This window comes from Paracoccidioides brasiliensis (assembly GCF_000150735.1).
Source record: "Paracoccidioides brasiliensis Pb18 unplaced genomic scaffold supercont2.7, whole genome shotgun sequence".
NCBI lineage: Eukaryota > Fungi > Ascomycota > Eurotiomycetes > Onygenales > Ajellomycetaceae > Paracoccidioides > Paracoccidioides brasiliensis.
Genome location: NW_011371364.1, coordinates 1,446,590 through 1,461,165, shown reverse-complemented (window position 1 = coordinate 1,461,165; position 14,576 = coordinate 1,446,590). Strand labels below are relative to the sequence as shown.

The following is a 14,576-nucleotide window of genomic DNA, read 5'->3' as shown; positions in this document are numbered from 1 at the left end:
CGATTATAAGCTTGTTGCAACCGACTATCTGCCGACTGGTTTAACTACCTCCAGCTATCTTCCTTGTGTCTATTTTATGCTCTCTGCCACCCCGCCAGTTGAGTGACAGGGTATCTTTACTCTACTATTTTATTCTTATAAACCCATGAGCAGGGTCTTCCAAACTGCCCTCCCGAAACATATATTTATTTGGGCTGATTTCCTTTCGGCTAACGGCCCTCCCGCTCCGGGAATCTAAAACCAGAATCGTGGAACCATGCCTGTCTCTGATCCCGTAAAGCCTCAACAGGCGCAATCACTCCGCGATCGAGTGGCTAGCCTCTTCCATCCGCGATCATCCCGCAACGGTTCGCAATCTCCTTCTGCCTTCAGTGCCCACCGGGGAGGCGGGGAGGAAAGCGAAACGCCCACTCCGCCTCCTCCAGGTGAGGTGAATTTCAGAACACGACTTCTAGAATCGTATAACCATTTGGAACCGGCATGCGGGTTTCGTTCTTGTGACCATGGGACATTCTCCCCTCGCCCTGGGTCTTCGTCCGCTCGAGGAGCTAGCCCTGTTCGGAGAAACGGCATTGGTAATTATTATGATAGCCCTCATGAAGGATCAAGTGTACATTCTGTTGATAGGGGCGATGCTATATGTGCTCCACCGAGAGTGCCTCCTAGGGCTACCACGAAGCAATTGGCCAAACAGCATGGAGTGAAAAATCACAGGACTATGTGCGTAACCTCTTCCAAATTTAAACAATCATGTGAAATTGCAGCACTCCGGTGGTTGTAGAACTATTGTTAGCTCCCGCTAATCGATCCCCTATTTCTCTAGGTATATCTCATATTATGTGCCATTCTTCATTTGGATAACCCAGTATCGTTGGTCTTTGCTCAAGGGCGATCTGACGGCAGCAATTACCGTGGCCTCGATATATATCCCAATGGCGCTGTCTCTTGCATCCAACGTTGCGCAAGCTCCTGCTATAAATGGGCTTTATGGATTTGTGTTTAGTCCCTTTGCCTATGCGATTCTTGGGAGTAGCCCAACCATGGTGATTGGGCCAGAAGCGGCAGGCTCTCTTCTAGTTGGCACGGTTATCCGTGGTGCCATAGATGCGGGCGATTCTACAGATGACAATGCTGTTCTCAATGCTCAGATAATTGGTGTTGTGACAGGGTTAGCAGGAGCCATGGTGCTAATTGCTGGAATCACTCGATTGGGTTTCCTAGATAATATCCTTAGTCGACCGTTCCTTAGAGGATTCATCAGTGCCATTGGCTTCATGATCTTCGTCGATCAGTTGATCCCGCAACTGGGTCTAGCCCCGTTAGCAAAACAGAGTGGTTCAGCGCACGGTAGCAGTGTGGAGAAATTGGGATTTCTATTTCGACATATTAGTTCTACCCACGGTTTAACCTGTGCGGTTGCTTTTGGTAGCTTCGCCATCATCATGATTTTCAGGTACGCTCATTGACCATGAACATATAGGGGCAGGGTGGGGGAACCTCCAATTATTAACTTGACGCTTGTTTCACAGGATATTGAAACGACGCCTAGAACCACGGTTCCCCGCAGTTGTCTTCTTCCCCGACCGATTTCTAGTCGTCTTCCTCTCCACTATCTTGACTTGGCAGCTCCGGTGGGATACAAAGGGTCTGGAAGTCCTTGGCTCCCTGAAGGAAACAGGAAACCCGACATTCGCCTTCCGATGGCCATATAAATGGTCTCACTTGAAACATCTTCCCACCGCAATGAGCACATCTTTTATCATTTCACTGCTTGGATTTTTTGAATCATCAGTCGCTGCCAAGGGTCTTGGTGATGGAAACACAGCTATAAAAAGAATGGCTTTGAGCGCTAATCGCGAGCTCGTCGCCTTGGGAGTAGCCAATGTTATTGGCGGATGCTTCATGGCCCTCCCTGCTTTCGGAGGATACGGGCGAAGCAAGCTCAATGCGGCAACGGGCGCAAAATCCCCTATGAGTAGTATATTTCTCTGCCTTATAACTTTGCTCTGTATCCTGTTTATGCTGCCTTATTTTTACTACCTTCCCGTACGTCAGCCTCCTTATTCCACCAACAACGAAATCCAAAATAAGAAGCACCAAACAGTTCTCGATGCTAACACCGAATTAACTACAGATGGCAGTTCTCTCCTCCATGATCTCCGTCGTCGCCATCTCCCTCATCGAAGAAGCACCTCACGACCTTCGATTCTTCTTCAACATCGGTGGTTGGTCTGAACTGAGCCTGATACTCATAATCTTCTTCGCAACAATCTTCTACTCACTCTACCTCGGCATCGCCCTCGGCATAGGTCTCTCTATCCTGCAAATAATCCGCCACGCAACGAAGCCCCGTATTCAGATCCTCGGGAAAGTAAACGGCACCCACGACCGCTTCGAGAACGCCGAGATCCAGCCCGAAAAAGTCGAATTCATCGAGGGTTGCCTAATCGTCAAGATTCCCGAGCCACTTACTTTCGCGAACACGGGTGATTTGAAGAACAGACTCCGTCGCTTGGAGTTCTATGGTACAACCGCTGCACACCCGGCATTACCGCGCGTGCGTGCTCCTGAACATAACAGAAATATGATCTTTGATATTCACGGTGTCACGAGCATTGATGGCTCAGGGATCCAGGTGCTTAGTGAGATTGTGCAGGGATACGTTGACCAGGGGGTACGGGTGTTTTTCTGCCGGTATCCGCGTCCCGGGACAGCGATATTTCGTATGATGGAGAAGAGCGGGATCGTGGAGGCTGCGGGGGGCATGAAACACTTTACCCGCAGTGTTGATGAGGCTTTGCGTTTGGCGGAGAGATCAGATTTGGATGAACCGTGACTGACATGATACATGGTTTCCGCAAGATTACATTTTTGGAGAATCTGAAACTTATACGGATAGATCGATATGATTGGGGGGGTGATGATATATATATATATATTTTTTTTAAAGAAAATTTTCTATTCGCTTTGATTGGTTTGGTTCATCCCTGGCAAAGCGTAACCCTTTGATGATGTTTGACTGGCTTTTGCTCGGAAGTTTCGATCCTTGCATTGCCCCAAAGGGATCTTTCTATGCGATTTGCACCAATCAAGCACATTGGTATTTATGATTGTCTATAATTGTTTGACGAGATACTATGATACTTGGCTTATTTGTTTTCTGCTTACTCCCTTTAATACCTAGAGATTTAGTTTTACTTTTTCACTTTCTTTTCAGAAGTATTATTATTAGATGTACAATCACGTTCTGCACCTTTGCCCACGCCAAATACAATACAAAGCTGTCTCCATTTTTATCACATAAAGTATGAGATATATCACCATCAACAGCTATTTCCAGTTTCCCCCAAAGGATCCCTAAAACATGTCTGGCAGGTGAATCGGAAATAGGGAAGCAGGTGATTGGACATTTGCCCAAAATTTTGGACCCTCCCTGATAATTGATGCTCAATGTTCAAGAAACGATCAGCCGGTAAATCAATGGAGAAATAGAAAGCCGTCAAAAATTGGGCCCAATAAACACTCACTGTCCGAAAACAATTCTTTGCAGTTTTCCAGAACAATATTCTCAGGGTCAGGCAAAACTAGATCCGGGGAATATTGTGATTCTTTTGGTGCGTGTATTCTGCTCCATGCCCAACATCGTCAGCCATCTTCAGTATGTATGAACAGAGTGTCTGTTCCAGTTAACAAATAACACTTAGTCTCTCCCATCCCCATTCCCATCTACGGATTCCTCCTAAGGAGATACATACATACCAACCACAACAAAACATCATCAAACCATCTCCGTTTCCAACCCAGCCCTGTACGCCCGTGCCAGGCCTTCTCGAACTTCTTCCGGCAGCCACGGCGTCCACAATCGGCGCAAGCTGCAGATTGATATCACTCCTGAGGCCTTTCAATTCGAGTAGAAGCGGGGCAAGGTATCCAGGTGGGGGGCCATGTGGACGTAGCCATTCCCAGCCAAATTGGATGACAAGCCAGTGCCATATCTGCGTTATGGGAGTCGGTGTAAAGATCAGGACGATGACGAGGAGGATTACGATGGCTTCGAAGATTTCCATTTCTTTTCGTTTGGTTTAATTGAGGTTGAATTGTTAGCTCGTGGGGTTGTTAGGAGTTGGTTGCTGACGACGGGATGATGAGGGTTATCCAAGGTCCACGGATGTGGAGATTTGAGAAGAGGCTGATCCCGCTCTGGAATGCATCACTTAAGAGTAGTCATGATGTTGATGGCTGATTGAATACATGCAGAAGGCGTACTGGGTCAGGCTGGAGCTCTGATGAACAAGCGTATTGGCTCTTTGGATAACTACCCCATATAACATATCAAAACCTGTCCATCCTTCAATCAGGGCGATGGCAGAAACAAATATTCATACCGGTCCCAGAGGAGGTGGGGTTATGGATGCACAGAACAACAGCTCGGCCCCTTTTGCTACGGCATACTAAATGAATATTTTGGACACAAAGTTCCTTCACGACAGTTGATGGCATATTTCTTGTCACAGTGGCTAGGAGTTAAATTGTATACTATGTACATAAAAAGGAGATAGGAAATATTGGCAGCATGCTACTACTATTTCTAATAGATATGTCAGGGATAATTTCGCCGACATGCTTCGTGTTTGATAACTCGTATCTGCTGTGTCGTTTTAGTATATGGGTAAGAGATATTAAACCTATGTAGGTATTTAGTTAACCTCCTAGAAATTTGACTTGGAAGTTAAGCAGTATTATCTATCCGAGTGTCACCGGCAAGAGCTTCAACATGAGATATACCGGTGTCTCTAGCAGGCAAGCCAGGTATGCCTCATACACTTAGAGGATAAACCCGACAAAAAGTCCGCCTCCAACCCTTGATATTTAAGCAATTCATCAACCAGGTTCTCCAGTTAAAGTTTATCTTGGTATCTGGGACAGGTACATGAAGGAATGTTCCAAGGCGGATTCGTTAATAAAGGCAGTGTGATAAATAAGTTTTCTCTATGCTGGATTGGTTAAGAGCATCTAAGTTGATCTCTCGCATCTTGAATCGAACAGCAGTCAGAAGCTTCTGCTTTCTAATCCTTACTCTTTTTCCATAGGGGAGAGTACCATGGAACCGGGAACAGTGGGAGGATGAGAAAATATTAAGAATAAACATAAAACCAGACAAAAAACATACGACAGCCGGGATTCGCTGGTGGTCACCCACCCAACTACTAACCGGCCGGCGAGTGGTTTAAGTACGGCTGAGCGGACGGGAAGCCCTGTTTTCCACTCCCTGTGGTCGTATGTGCTCGTTAGGACGCGTCTTGTAGATATATTCCAAAAGCTCCGATTCTCGATGGTATATATATGAAAATACTGGCTGACATTTCCCAACTGAGAGATACATTTTGAGATGACGACTTCCCGTCACACTTGGCTTTGATAAAAAAAAAAAAGGCAGACGTCCAGAGAATACCAAATCGTCAGAAGATTAAAAGCCATTTTTCTGCAGGCACCAATCCAGAAAGCCAAGGGTAAAAAAGAGTTGTAAAAATAAAGCAAAAGAGAGTCTTCCTGTTTGATGGAATAACCAAAGCGTTGTTCGAGTGAGGCGATTGAGTAGTGTTTGCACTGTTTGTTCATCCGCGATCTTTTGACGTCGCGATCCTAAGCTTCAATTCCTATCGAGACAGCAAAGTTGAGACGGACAACTAGAGGCACGAAGGTTGTCAATTCCCCGGAATGTTCCTGTTTGAAGTAATCCGTTTAGACAAACATGTTAACAAACATATGCTGCTGAATCATAGTCTACGCGATATCTATTGATTGCTGCGCGTCGATGGCAGCAGCATCAGGGGACCAGCTGTTTACCACGTCCTGGACCCTTCACCGCTTATCACCTCTCTACCATGGAAACGAGTGTCAAACCCTCCTAGACAATCCGCAGGGGCTGAACCTCTACGCAAACCGCCTCAGGGACCTTCTCAGAGGCGATGTATTTCGTGGCGTGCAGGTTGGAATGCATGGCCTTGGTGCCGTCGATGACGCCGTATCAAAAGCAGGTTCTTTGAAATCGTGCAAATGGGATGTGCTCCCGACCTGGAACCATTGGAGTGAAGAAGAATCTCTCCTCAAAGATCCTGAACAGGAATCCTATGCCCTCGTGCCAGAAGTCTCAGCGGGCATACTGGTGACCGTTGAATATGAGAATATCACGTATAAATCAGCCATGCTTACCGGCCCGGATGGTTACCACGATACGAGGAAATCTGTCACTTTTCTTCCTTTACTCTTAACCCGTCTTCCAAATTCTCTTCGTCAGATCTTTATTTCATTTCTGGCAACTAGTTTCGACGCGCGCTGTTCAATTCTTCGTCTACCTTCAACTTTTCTTTGCGCTACGTTTGAAAATTACTTATCAATTTTGAATCGTGTTACATCGAGAGCTCATGCATCTTCTTCTCGGGCTTTAGTCGAAAAGGTAATCAAAGAGACGCAACTTACCCTCTCATTCCCGCCGCCAGTTTCTCCCTCATTGAAAAGCTTGGATGTTCTTATCTCCCGCGAGTCTCTGAGCGCATTTTTCGTCCACGGATCCAACGTACTTGCGAACACCCCGAGCGCTCCACCAAATCAAACCCGGAGTAGCGGTGTGAAGCGGGCTCATCCAGACAGCGCCTCCATTGTAGATAATGATGAAGGCCCCTCAGCTCCATTTTTAGCCGGTCTATCTGCATATTTCAACGCCAATCTCGCTATGAAGTTAGACATTAGTGACTTTGGCAAAAACCCAACCGGCGCACAACAAAAGCAGGTTAGGTTGAGCAAAATATCCTGTGGGGCATTTGTCCTTGGCGGTGAAGGGAGGATGAAACTCCTTGCGAATCCCGGGCGGGTTATTCCGTATGATGATGCAGAGGCCACCGAGGAGGAGGACGACCCTGATAGTCGGGAGATCCGTTCGGTTTGGAGAGCAAACGAGATGTTACTACGAGCGTTGGTCTCACACGCTGTGGGTGGACTAACTCAGAGGTAAAATGAAAATTCTACGGGAGGAGAAGGTTCTTGAGATCCAAGACATTTCTCTGCAAAATCTCGTATTCTTCCTTGTACCGTGGGAAACCGATGCAGTTCAAACGCAAGGATTTTGCCTTTTCTGTTATGAGGCTGGAATCCAAAGAGTATTCAGATTCGTCAAAGTCCGGGCCATGGCAGACATATCTTGTCGCCACCCGCTACGAAAGTGGACAGAGAACAGCAGACAGCACAATTTCTAATGTGATGGGTGGGCTCCACTCATTCTCATCTTCCTTCTGACAGAAGAAATTATACAACAGTATTGAGAAGGGGCTGCATGTTCTTCACTACGGATCTGGACTGCACATAATTTTCCCTGACCGGCGTATGCCATCAAAGTCATCCATTCATGGAAATATTTTTCTCCTTCTCATACAATTCCCCCCCCCCCCCCCCCCCCGCGCGAAATGGAATACAAACCCCTCGCATTCAAAGTGCTGGGCATCACAGAAAACATACAAATATCCCTTTAACTATTGTCGTCTATCGGAAAACAGAAAGAAGGCGAAAGGGCTCATCTGCAGTATCCCAATCTTCAAAAAACAGAGGAAGAGTTCAAAAGAAGAAAAGAAGCCTAGACCGATCCACCCCTCCCCTTCTTAGCCATAACGAAAACCTCACCTTTCCTCCCCTGCACCTCTGCCCCCATTACGCGTCGATAATACCCCTCCGCCCTCTCGCCAACAGTCACAAGCATGAATCTCCTAAAACTATCGCCCCTGCTATCCACCCACTCCGTGACGCACTGCAGCAACCACGAGCCCAAGCCTGCCCCCTGGTGTTCGGGAAGGATGTAGACGTCGGTTAAATAGGCGAAGGTGGTGTTGTCGGTGATTATTCGCGCAAGGCCTATTTGGGTGAGGTTTGTGGTGTTGGTGTTGGTGTTGGTGTTAGGAGTTGAAGAAGAATTAGGGCTAAAGTTTGACGGTGACATCGTCGTGCCAATGCCATTGGGTTTGGGGATGTTATATTTATATAACCCAAAACATAACGAATGGTCTACCATCTCTTTCAATACGGGTTCTGAGAGCGGTTTGGCCCAGTACATGTATTCTTGGGCAAAGGCGGTGTTTATGGCAGAGAAGGAGTGGAGGGTGGGATCTGTGGAGATTATGTATTCCTTTGTGGCAGTTTCATTGTTGGGATTGTGGTTTCTGCTGAAGATGCACTTGGTTTGGATGGACCTGGGAAGGATCGTATCCATTGCTGAACTTGGAAGAGAGGGGGTTGGGATTGTGGCTGCGGTTGAAGTTGAGATTGAGGTTGAGTCATGATGAGGTTTCGTTTTCTTTTCTGTTATGTATCTTTTTCTCTACCAGGTCTTTCCACTACCTTTCCTGCCCTCACTTTTCTTTATCTTTCTCTTATATTTTATTTATAACAATTCATACATTATTTCACACGAAGTAGGCAGTTAGTTAAAGTATGCTCAATTGCACATCAATTGATCATCCAAGAAATTAACATCCAGCAACAAACATCTTAACTGCCATTTTTATTTGCACCCCCATCCTTCACGTTTGCTCATATATATTCTGACCAGAAATCCGGAAATTCTAAGCATCATTCAATTGGCTTGTTGAGTCATCACGGACATTCCTGCGCCGCGCCTTGCCGTCATTAACGCCAAATCCCCCCACAATCTTACCTGTTGGTGCTCGTTGACGAATCGGTATCTAGAGCTGCCTGCGCCTAGTGACTTAGATTAATAATTGACCGTCAGGGTAACTAACTAGTTATAGTTAACTAACTAGTTAATTAACGAAGGGTTTGCTAAGATTTATGATGCCTAGATTATCAAGGAGCGGAATAGGAACTTGGCTGCATGTCAAAGATGATGATATACTTCTCTTGCTGGAGTATTGAACTACAAGAATTAAATGTTTTAAAGTTCGACACGGCAGTTGGAAGAAACGGACTGAGAGGGAGCAAATGAAAAGTTTACATCTATCAGTGGGTCCCTGGCCCAATAAAAGTATTTATCGTCGTTCTAAGGCACCATACCGTCATTCTGGTTTTACGTTAAAGCATCTATGAATGGAATGAGCTTGGGAGATGGGACATTATTGTAGTGAGGGCATGAGACCCCAATTTATGAGACTGGCAGTCTGCTCAGAGATCTCCGAAAAGCAAAAGTAACCAAATCAAAATCAAAACTATACACTTATAAACAACAGAGAACCCAAGAACTCCAGCTAACCGTAATCCCGCCCATCCCTTACTTAGTTGACGCCAACAATCCCGCAACCTCATTCATCCAAAAGAACAGCCTGCACCTCCAGATCGGTCCACACCGCGTCGACCTCACCTCCCAGCTCAATAGGCCCAAAATACTCCTGTAAAACCTCACGCAGTGTCTGGTCCGAAAATTGCATGTGTTGACCAGAGATGGTCCTAAAATCGAGCTTCCCCTGCTCATCTAACTCCTTCAAGCCAATCCAATCCTCCTGATACAACACTCTACTCTTCAACGGCGTGACCGTGCCATCTGTTGTATTAACCTCAGAGAAATGCGCGGACTCCTTCGGCACCATTGTCGTATCGTTCTCAAACATGTACATTGCAAACTTATTCAACTTGGCCAAATTCTCCTTGTACGTTTTGTTCTTCACGGACCGTTCGTTGTTGATATCCGCCAGGAAGTTGCTGTAGGCTAGGTAGTCGTCCATTTCTTCTGGATTCCGGAAGTATTGCGCAGGCACGAGTCTTGACTGGACGAAGCTGGACCACCTGCCCAATCGCAACAACGCCTCTACACCCTTACATATCCAATCACCAGTGGTGTTGCAGGACTGAAAGCTGGAAATGCCGTTGTGCTGGCTCCCGAAAGTGACGAAGTTGCGGACTGGGGGCGAGTTACAGCGCTCGATGTATCCGCGGAGGAATTGGCCACCCTGTGAGAATCCCAGGGCATTGATGGCCGGTGCGGTGCTGAGGATCTTGTCTTTGCCTATACTTTCGCAGATCTCATGCAACTGAGTGGTGATGTTGCCAAAGAAGGTGGCTTCGCGGTCCGCCGTAGGCGAGTTGCCAAGGGTGACGATGTAGACGTAGGTGCCCGGAACGACATCTTCAGCAAGACTAGCTACGTGCTTGAGGCCATCGTTGCCATAATCATCGCCTAGGCCATGCCATATTACGAGAGGGAGGGGTCCTATTTCAGAGAGAATAGGCTGTTCTTGTTGGATTCGAGGGAGGGCGGAGGCGTGTAGGGCGAGGCTGAGGAGGGGTAGTATGAGTAATGATACGACGGAAAGCATCCCTTCCAGAGAATGCAGTATAAATATATATATATATATATATATATATCTGAATTTCTCGGAGTTTTAAGATCTAGGGACCGGTATGTTAGTATAGGGAATTGATGACGATGTTTGTTGAAGTTGGAGGTTGGATGTTTATTAGGAGTTTGGTTAAGTACGAAGTACGAAGTTTTGGAGGTTGTTTACGAAAGAGATGTGTAAGCAGCCGCCGAACGAAGCTGCCTGGGGAAGGGGCCAAGCGCCCGAAGTAGTTGATTTTCGCGGCAGGAGCTAGCCCCGATGGCAATGAAATACTGATGCAAAACTAAAGCATTCATTACTTGTAAAAGCCGATTCAAACGATCATATCGAGACAAAAGGTAGATATATGGAAGCTCCACCTTAAATTTCCCAAGTCACATGGAGATGTTGCATTAAGTGTGACTAACTAGTTAACTAGTCCAGCAATTCCTCGGCTCTTAGTTAATTAGTTACCTACCTTTTGCGCAAAGTCATGAACAAGGATTGAAGAAACAATTCAATGTAATGACATAACCTCACTATTTATATATGCCTATGTTAATTACTTCAACATCCCCAATATCGAATTATGATAGAATAGGCTTCCAGTTTTTAATATCTCTTCCATCTGGTCACTTCATCTAACGCCAGCACCAGTAATATGATTGCTCCTCATCCGAAGTCAATTAACCTTCTCAGAGACGACGGGCCATCTAGTTCGAGGAAGTGAGGCGCAGAGTTATCGGCAACGTCTAAGCCTAATGTATCCTGCTAGTCGTGCTTTTGGAAACTGCTATTGGCTACCTGCAAACTCTCAGTTTCTTCCCTTTATTCGTTGCTCCTCAGATTCTCAGATTCTCATTATCATCGACCACTTCTTGAGAAGCCAGTGGTCCATTAATGATATCACCATATTCAGAACAATTGCTCTGATGTGAAAAACGGTTCCAAGTGATCCCTACCACCACGTCTTGGCAAGAAACTTCACATCCAGACGAATCTGATTCTATCCCTTGATCATTCGAATTTGCAGAGTCGAGGACGAACATCGAGTGCGTGGCTTCTATATGAGAGAGTGTTTCGTTGCAAGATTCATTGGGCTCAGACAGACTCCTTATATAGGCAGGACCATCGGCAATAGCTCGCTCGCTGGCCTCGACGCGTGCTGGGGACGGAAGTTTGGAGTAACCGCTGGTCTGTTGGCTATTACCCAAGACCGATCCAAATATGAATCGTTTCCATAAATAATCATCTGCGTAGGTGTCCCTTGCTGCATTAAGGTCACGATTTCCTTGAGGCTTTACAGCGGGAGCTTCCGGTTCAGCGGAATTTTTTGAGCCCAATCTTGTCGGGGGTGTTGAAGAACATTGATAGTGGCCCGTAATACCATGTTTATCCTTGGGGGAGCTGCCACGCTCTGTGCCCTCACGTCGATTAGGTGACGAAAGAAAATCCTGTGATCCCAAGCTGGCAGGCGTACTCTTCTCCCTCGTTGAGTGGTTGAGCACAAAGCTTGGGTCTCTTCTGATACGCAACTCTGACTGGTCGTCAAAGGAATCGGAATCAGAAACAGCAGATGTATTAGAGCTGCTGTAGGGATTTGGAACGTGGTATCTTAGGCTGTCATCTGGGAACCTTTCAGGATGCATGCAGTATTGCATTTGCAACTCTGGAGAGGGGAGTCGAGGGTGGTTTGCTGGCACCGCAGTTTGATTCCGCGGTGGATTCGGGTTTTTCGGGGCATTTGGGGATCTAACCCGGGTACTCCTGTGCTTTCGAGTGTCCACAGCTTCCGTGTTATTGAGGCTACCCAATTGTCCTACTGACGAAGATGACTGATCGACGTCTAGCTGATTAAAAGTGCTTGAATGACTTTGGATATCCGACATGGGCGGACTGCTGTACTGTCCTTGGTGGAGGGTCGAACCCCTATCGCCATTAGATGAGGTAGCCTGGGGGCGATGCTGTTTGTTATTCCTCAATTCCGTTTCTATTGGCGTACTGATATAGATTTCCTCGTTATCGAGAAGCATTGATTCTGACGGATCTTGGCTTTGAGAGTGCGAGTCGCTTTTAAGGACAGACCCATAATTGGATAGGTGGCCAATAAAGATATCCTCTCTAGTGTGACAATGCACCGCCGCCGAGCTACATCGTCGGCAATCGCTAGGGCCAGCCGGAAGGGGGGGCCTTAGACTGGAAGGATTATGCTTTTGGTGATCCAGAAACATATGACGCCTAGATGTCTCAAACATGATCGGGAGTTCAACATCTACGCTTCCTCTTCGGTATGGCTCATATGAAACGCCGTTTGTAGGCGAGCTTCTCTCAGGATAAAGTTTCTGTGAGTCGAGCCCCTTTGCTCTCAACATCTCCATTTCCAGTCCCAACTTTAGTTGTGAAATGTTTTTACCGTTGATCCCTAGATTGTAAGTTGAAGTTGGTATACCATGAGTATTAGCATGGATAACGTCGCTGTTTGAATTGGGTCTGTCCGAGAAGTCCATGTCCAGGCCGTTGCAGTCCAGACAATTGCTAGGAGAGTCGAGCATCGTTCCTGCTTCAATGTCCGCATCCGACTCTGCGTCTTGGTTTAGTATATGATCATCCATTTCCTGCTGGACGCGATGGCGTCTTTTTGCCAAGTTTTCAACATGTCTGTTGCTCTTGAGGAACCGGCTTATTCTGAGTGGTCGGGCAATGGATAAATTAACCCAATCCTTTCTTTTTAGCAGCTTTTGTCGAAGGTCTTCAAAACTTTGTGCCTCTGGAGTTTCAGCCTGGAGCTTCCTGTGCTGCTGTAGCGAGAAAGGGTCGTTTAATTGTGGATATTGAGCTGGAGCATTCAAGCTAGAATTTTGGAGCCTGCTGGTTTGCGAGCCATGGCTCTGATCGAGGGATGGATTTGATGGAGAAAATATTGTCTCGTTTGAATGGTGATGGTGCGAAGACACGTTTTTGCCCTTACATATAAGGTGTCGACTTTCGTGTGCTTTATAACGGTTGAATCTTTCTCTCATTTGTTGCGGGGATACCCTCCCATGCAGGTGCCGTGATAGCAACGATCCAGCAGGGGGTGTAGATGGTCCATTGCTCAGTCTTTTCTGGGCCTTCAGTCTGGCTTTTGCAAAATATTGCTTCTGAATAGTCTTTAGAAATTTATGGCTTTTGTGGGAGTGCCGTTGCAGGCGGCCTCCCGTCCAGTTCATTACACCAGTATCCCACAAATATTCAAGCTCAAATATAAATTCCTCCGTATGAGAAGTGGCCAGAACTGAGACTATTTCACAGAACAACAACGTTTCGACAATATTTATATTCCTCAACAGACACAGCTTCGAAGGCAAGCTTCGTTTCCAGCCAACAGAGTGTTGGACGACGTTGCAGCAAGCTGAGGAAGATTAGAGATGGATGACGATGAGCCTGTTAACAGGCAGAGGTTGGAATAAGGTTTGGTCCTCTGTCCGGCAGCCGCAGAGGAGCCCTGGAACTGTAGTTACCCAACGTCCCTTGTGGGAAATCAGCCGGGAATCCTCGGCGACTCTGGCTATGGATATGTGCAAGCTATGGGCATCCTAAAGTACACATATACAGATGAATTCCACATTTCGCACCGTAGATGAGAGGTTGTTGAGATGGAAGAAGAGAGAGAAAGAAGGAGACACGGGGAGAACACTTTTTGAAACTGGATGTGATAACAAGTTTGCTTTCAAAAGTTGTTTTCTCCCATCCACCTTTGGGCAGTTACCCAGCGATTTGTTTCAAAAGTTGGCTAGAATGGGATTGTTTTAATCTGCGTAAAGCTTTCATTTATTAAAAGCTTAGACTGAAGACATCAAATGGTACGAGTATTAAGAGCGCAGAAGATCATAAGATGCCAACACAAAAAGAAAGCAAATAAGATCTAAACATTACCAGAATCCGAAGACAAGAGAGCAAAGGCCTCGTAAATGGAAATTCCATGGCAAGCAGTTGAGAAACGTAAAGAGTGTTAATAGGAATTCGACGATGTATAGGAAAATAATCACAGGTTTCAAGCCTTGAAGTGTGTGGTTTGCCGGGTCCGATTTGACCCAAGGCCTTTCTGAGGTCATAGACATGAATCAGAACTTTTCAATAATTTATTGGCTGATCCCATGCCCCGAACAGAGAGCACAAGCAGGTCCCCCAAAGAAGGGATGAAATACACATTGCTAATGAGAAAAAGAGTCTACCTTCGCAACGTAACCTCGAAACAGCCTAAATGTGGGGCACTATATT

At 46.3% G+C, this 14,576-nt stretch overlaps 6 protein-coding genes and 1 non-coding gene across 7 annotated transcripts; 2 read left to right on the top strand and 5 right to left on the bottom strand.

Annotated features, from left to right (window-relative positions):
• Positions 1 to 256: 256 nt before the first annotated feature.
• On the top strand, positions 257 to 2,836 carry PADG_06159 (uncharacterized protein; the record flags this gene model as incomplete). The annotated part of the gene is made up of 4 exons (XM_010763251.1): positions 257 to 720; positions 824 to 1,453; positions 1,530 to 2,046; positions 2,135 to 2,836. The coding sequence occupies 4 exons, from the start codon at positions 257 to 259 to the stop codon at positions 2,834 to 2,836; spliced, it is 2,313 nt and encodes a 770-aa protein (XP_010761553.1).
• Positions 2,837 to 3,700: 864 nt separating this feature from the next.
• On the bottom strand, positions 3,701 to 4,067 carry PADG_06158 (uncharacterized protein; the record flags this gene model as incomplete). The annotated part of the gene is made up of 2 exons (XM_010763071.1): positions 3,701 to 3,739; positions 3,801 to 4,067. 2 exons carry the CDS (start codon positions 4,065 to 4,067, stop codon positions 3,701 to 3,703), a joined length of 306 nt encoding a protein of 101 aa, XP_010761373.1.
• A 1,096-nt stretch (positions 4,068 to 5,163) lies between these two features.
• On the bottom strand, positions 5,164 to 5,279 carry PADG_12048. The gene has a single exon (XR_007137627.1). It is a non-coding gene; the product is annotated as a 5S ribosomal RNA (ribosomal RNA).
• A 536-nt stretch (positions 5,280 to 5,815) lies between these two features.
• Positions 5,816 to 7,012, top strand: PADG_06157 (uncharacterized protein; the record flags this gene model as incomplete). Its single annotated transcript, XM_010763250.1, has 1 exon — positions 5,816 to 7,012. The coding sequence occupies one exon, from the start codon at positions 5,816 to 5,818 to the stop codon at positions 7,010 to 7,012; it is 1,197 nt and encodes a 398-aa protein (XP_010761552.1).
• A 615-nt stretch (positions 7,013 to 7,627) lies between these two features.
• Positions 7,628 to 8,257, bottom strand: PADG_06156 (uncharacterized protein; the record flags this gene model as incomplete). Its single annotated transcript, XM_010763249.1, has 1 exon — positions 7,628 to 8,257. One exon carries the CDS (start codon positions 8,255 to 8,257, stop codon positions 7,628 to 7,630), a length of 630 nt encoding a protein of 209 aa, XP_010761551.1.
• Positions 8,258 to 9,302: 1,045 nt separating this feature from the next.
• PADG_06155 (uncharacterized protein) lies at positions 9,303 to 10,313 on the bottom strand (the record flags this gene model as incomplete). The annotated part of the gene is made up of 1 exon (XM_010763248.1): positions 9,303 to 10,313. The coding sequence occupies one exon, from the start codon at positions 10,311 to 10,313 to the stop codon at positions 9,303 to 9,305; it is 1,011 nt and encodes a 336-aa protein (XP_010761550.1).
• An 845-nt stretch (positions 10,314 to 11,158) lies between these two features.
• PADG_06154 (uncharacterized protein) lies at positions 11,159 to 13,525 on the bottom strand (the record flags this gene model as incomplete). Its single annotated transcript, XM_010763247.1, has 1 exon — positions 11,159 to 13,525. One exon carries the CDS (start codon positions 13,523 to 13,525, stop codon positions 11,159 to 11,161), a length of 2,367 nt encoding a protein of 788 aa, XP_010761549.1.
• Positions 13,526 to 14,576: the final 1,051 nt, after the last annotated feature.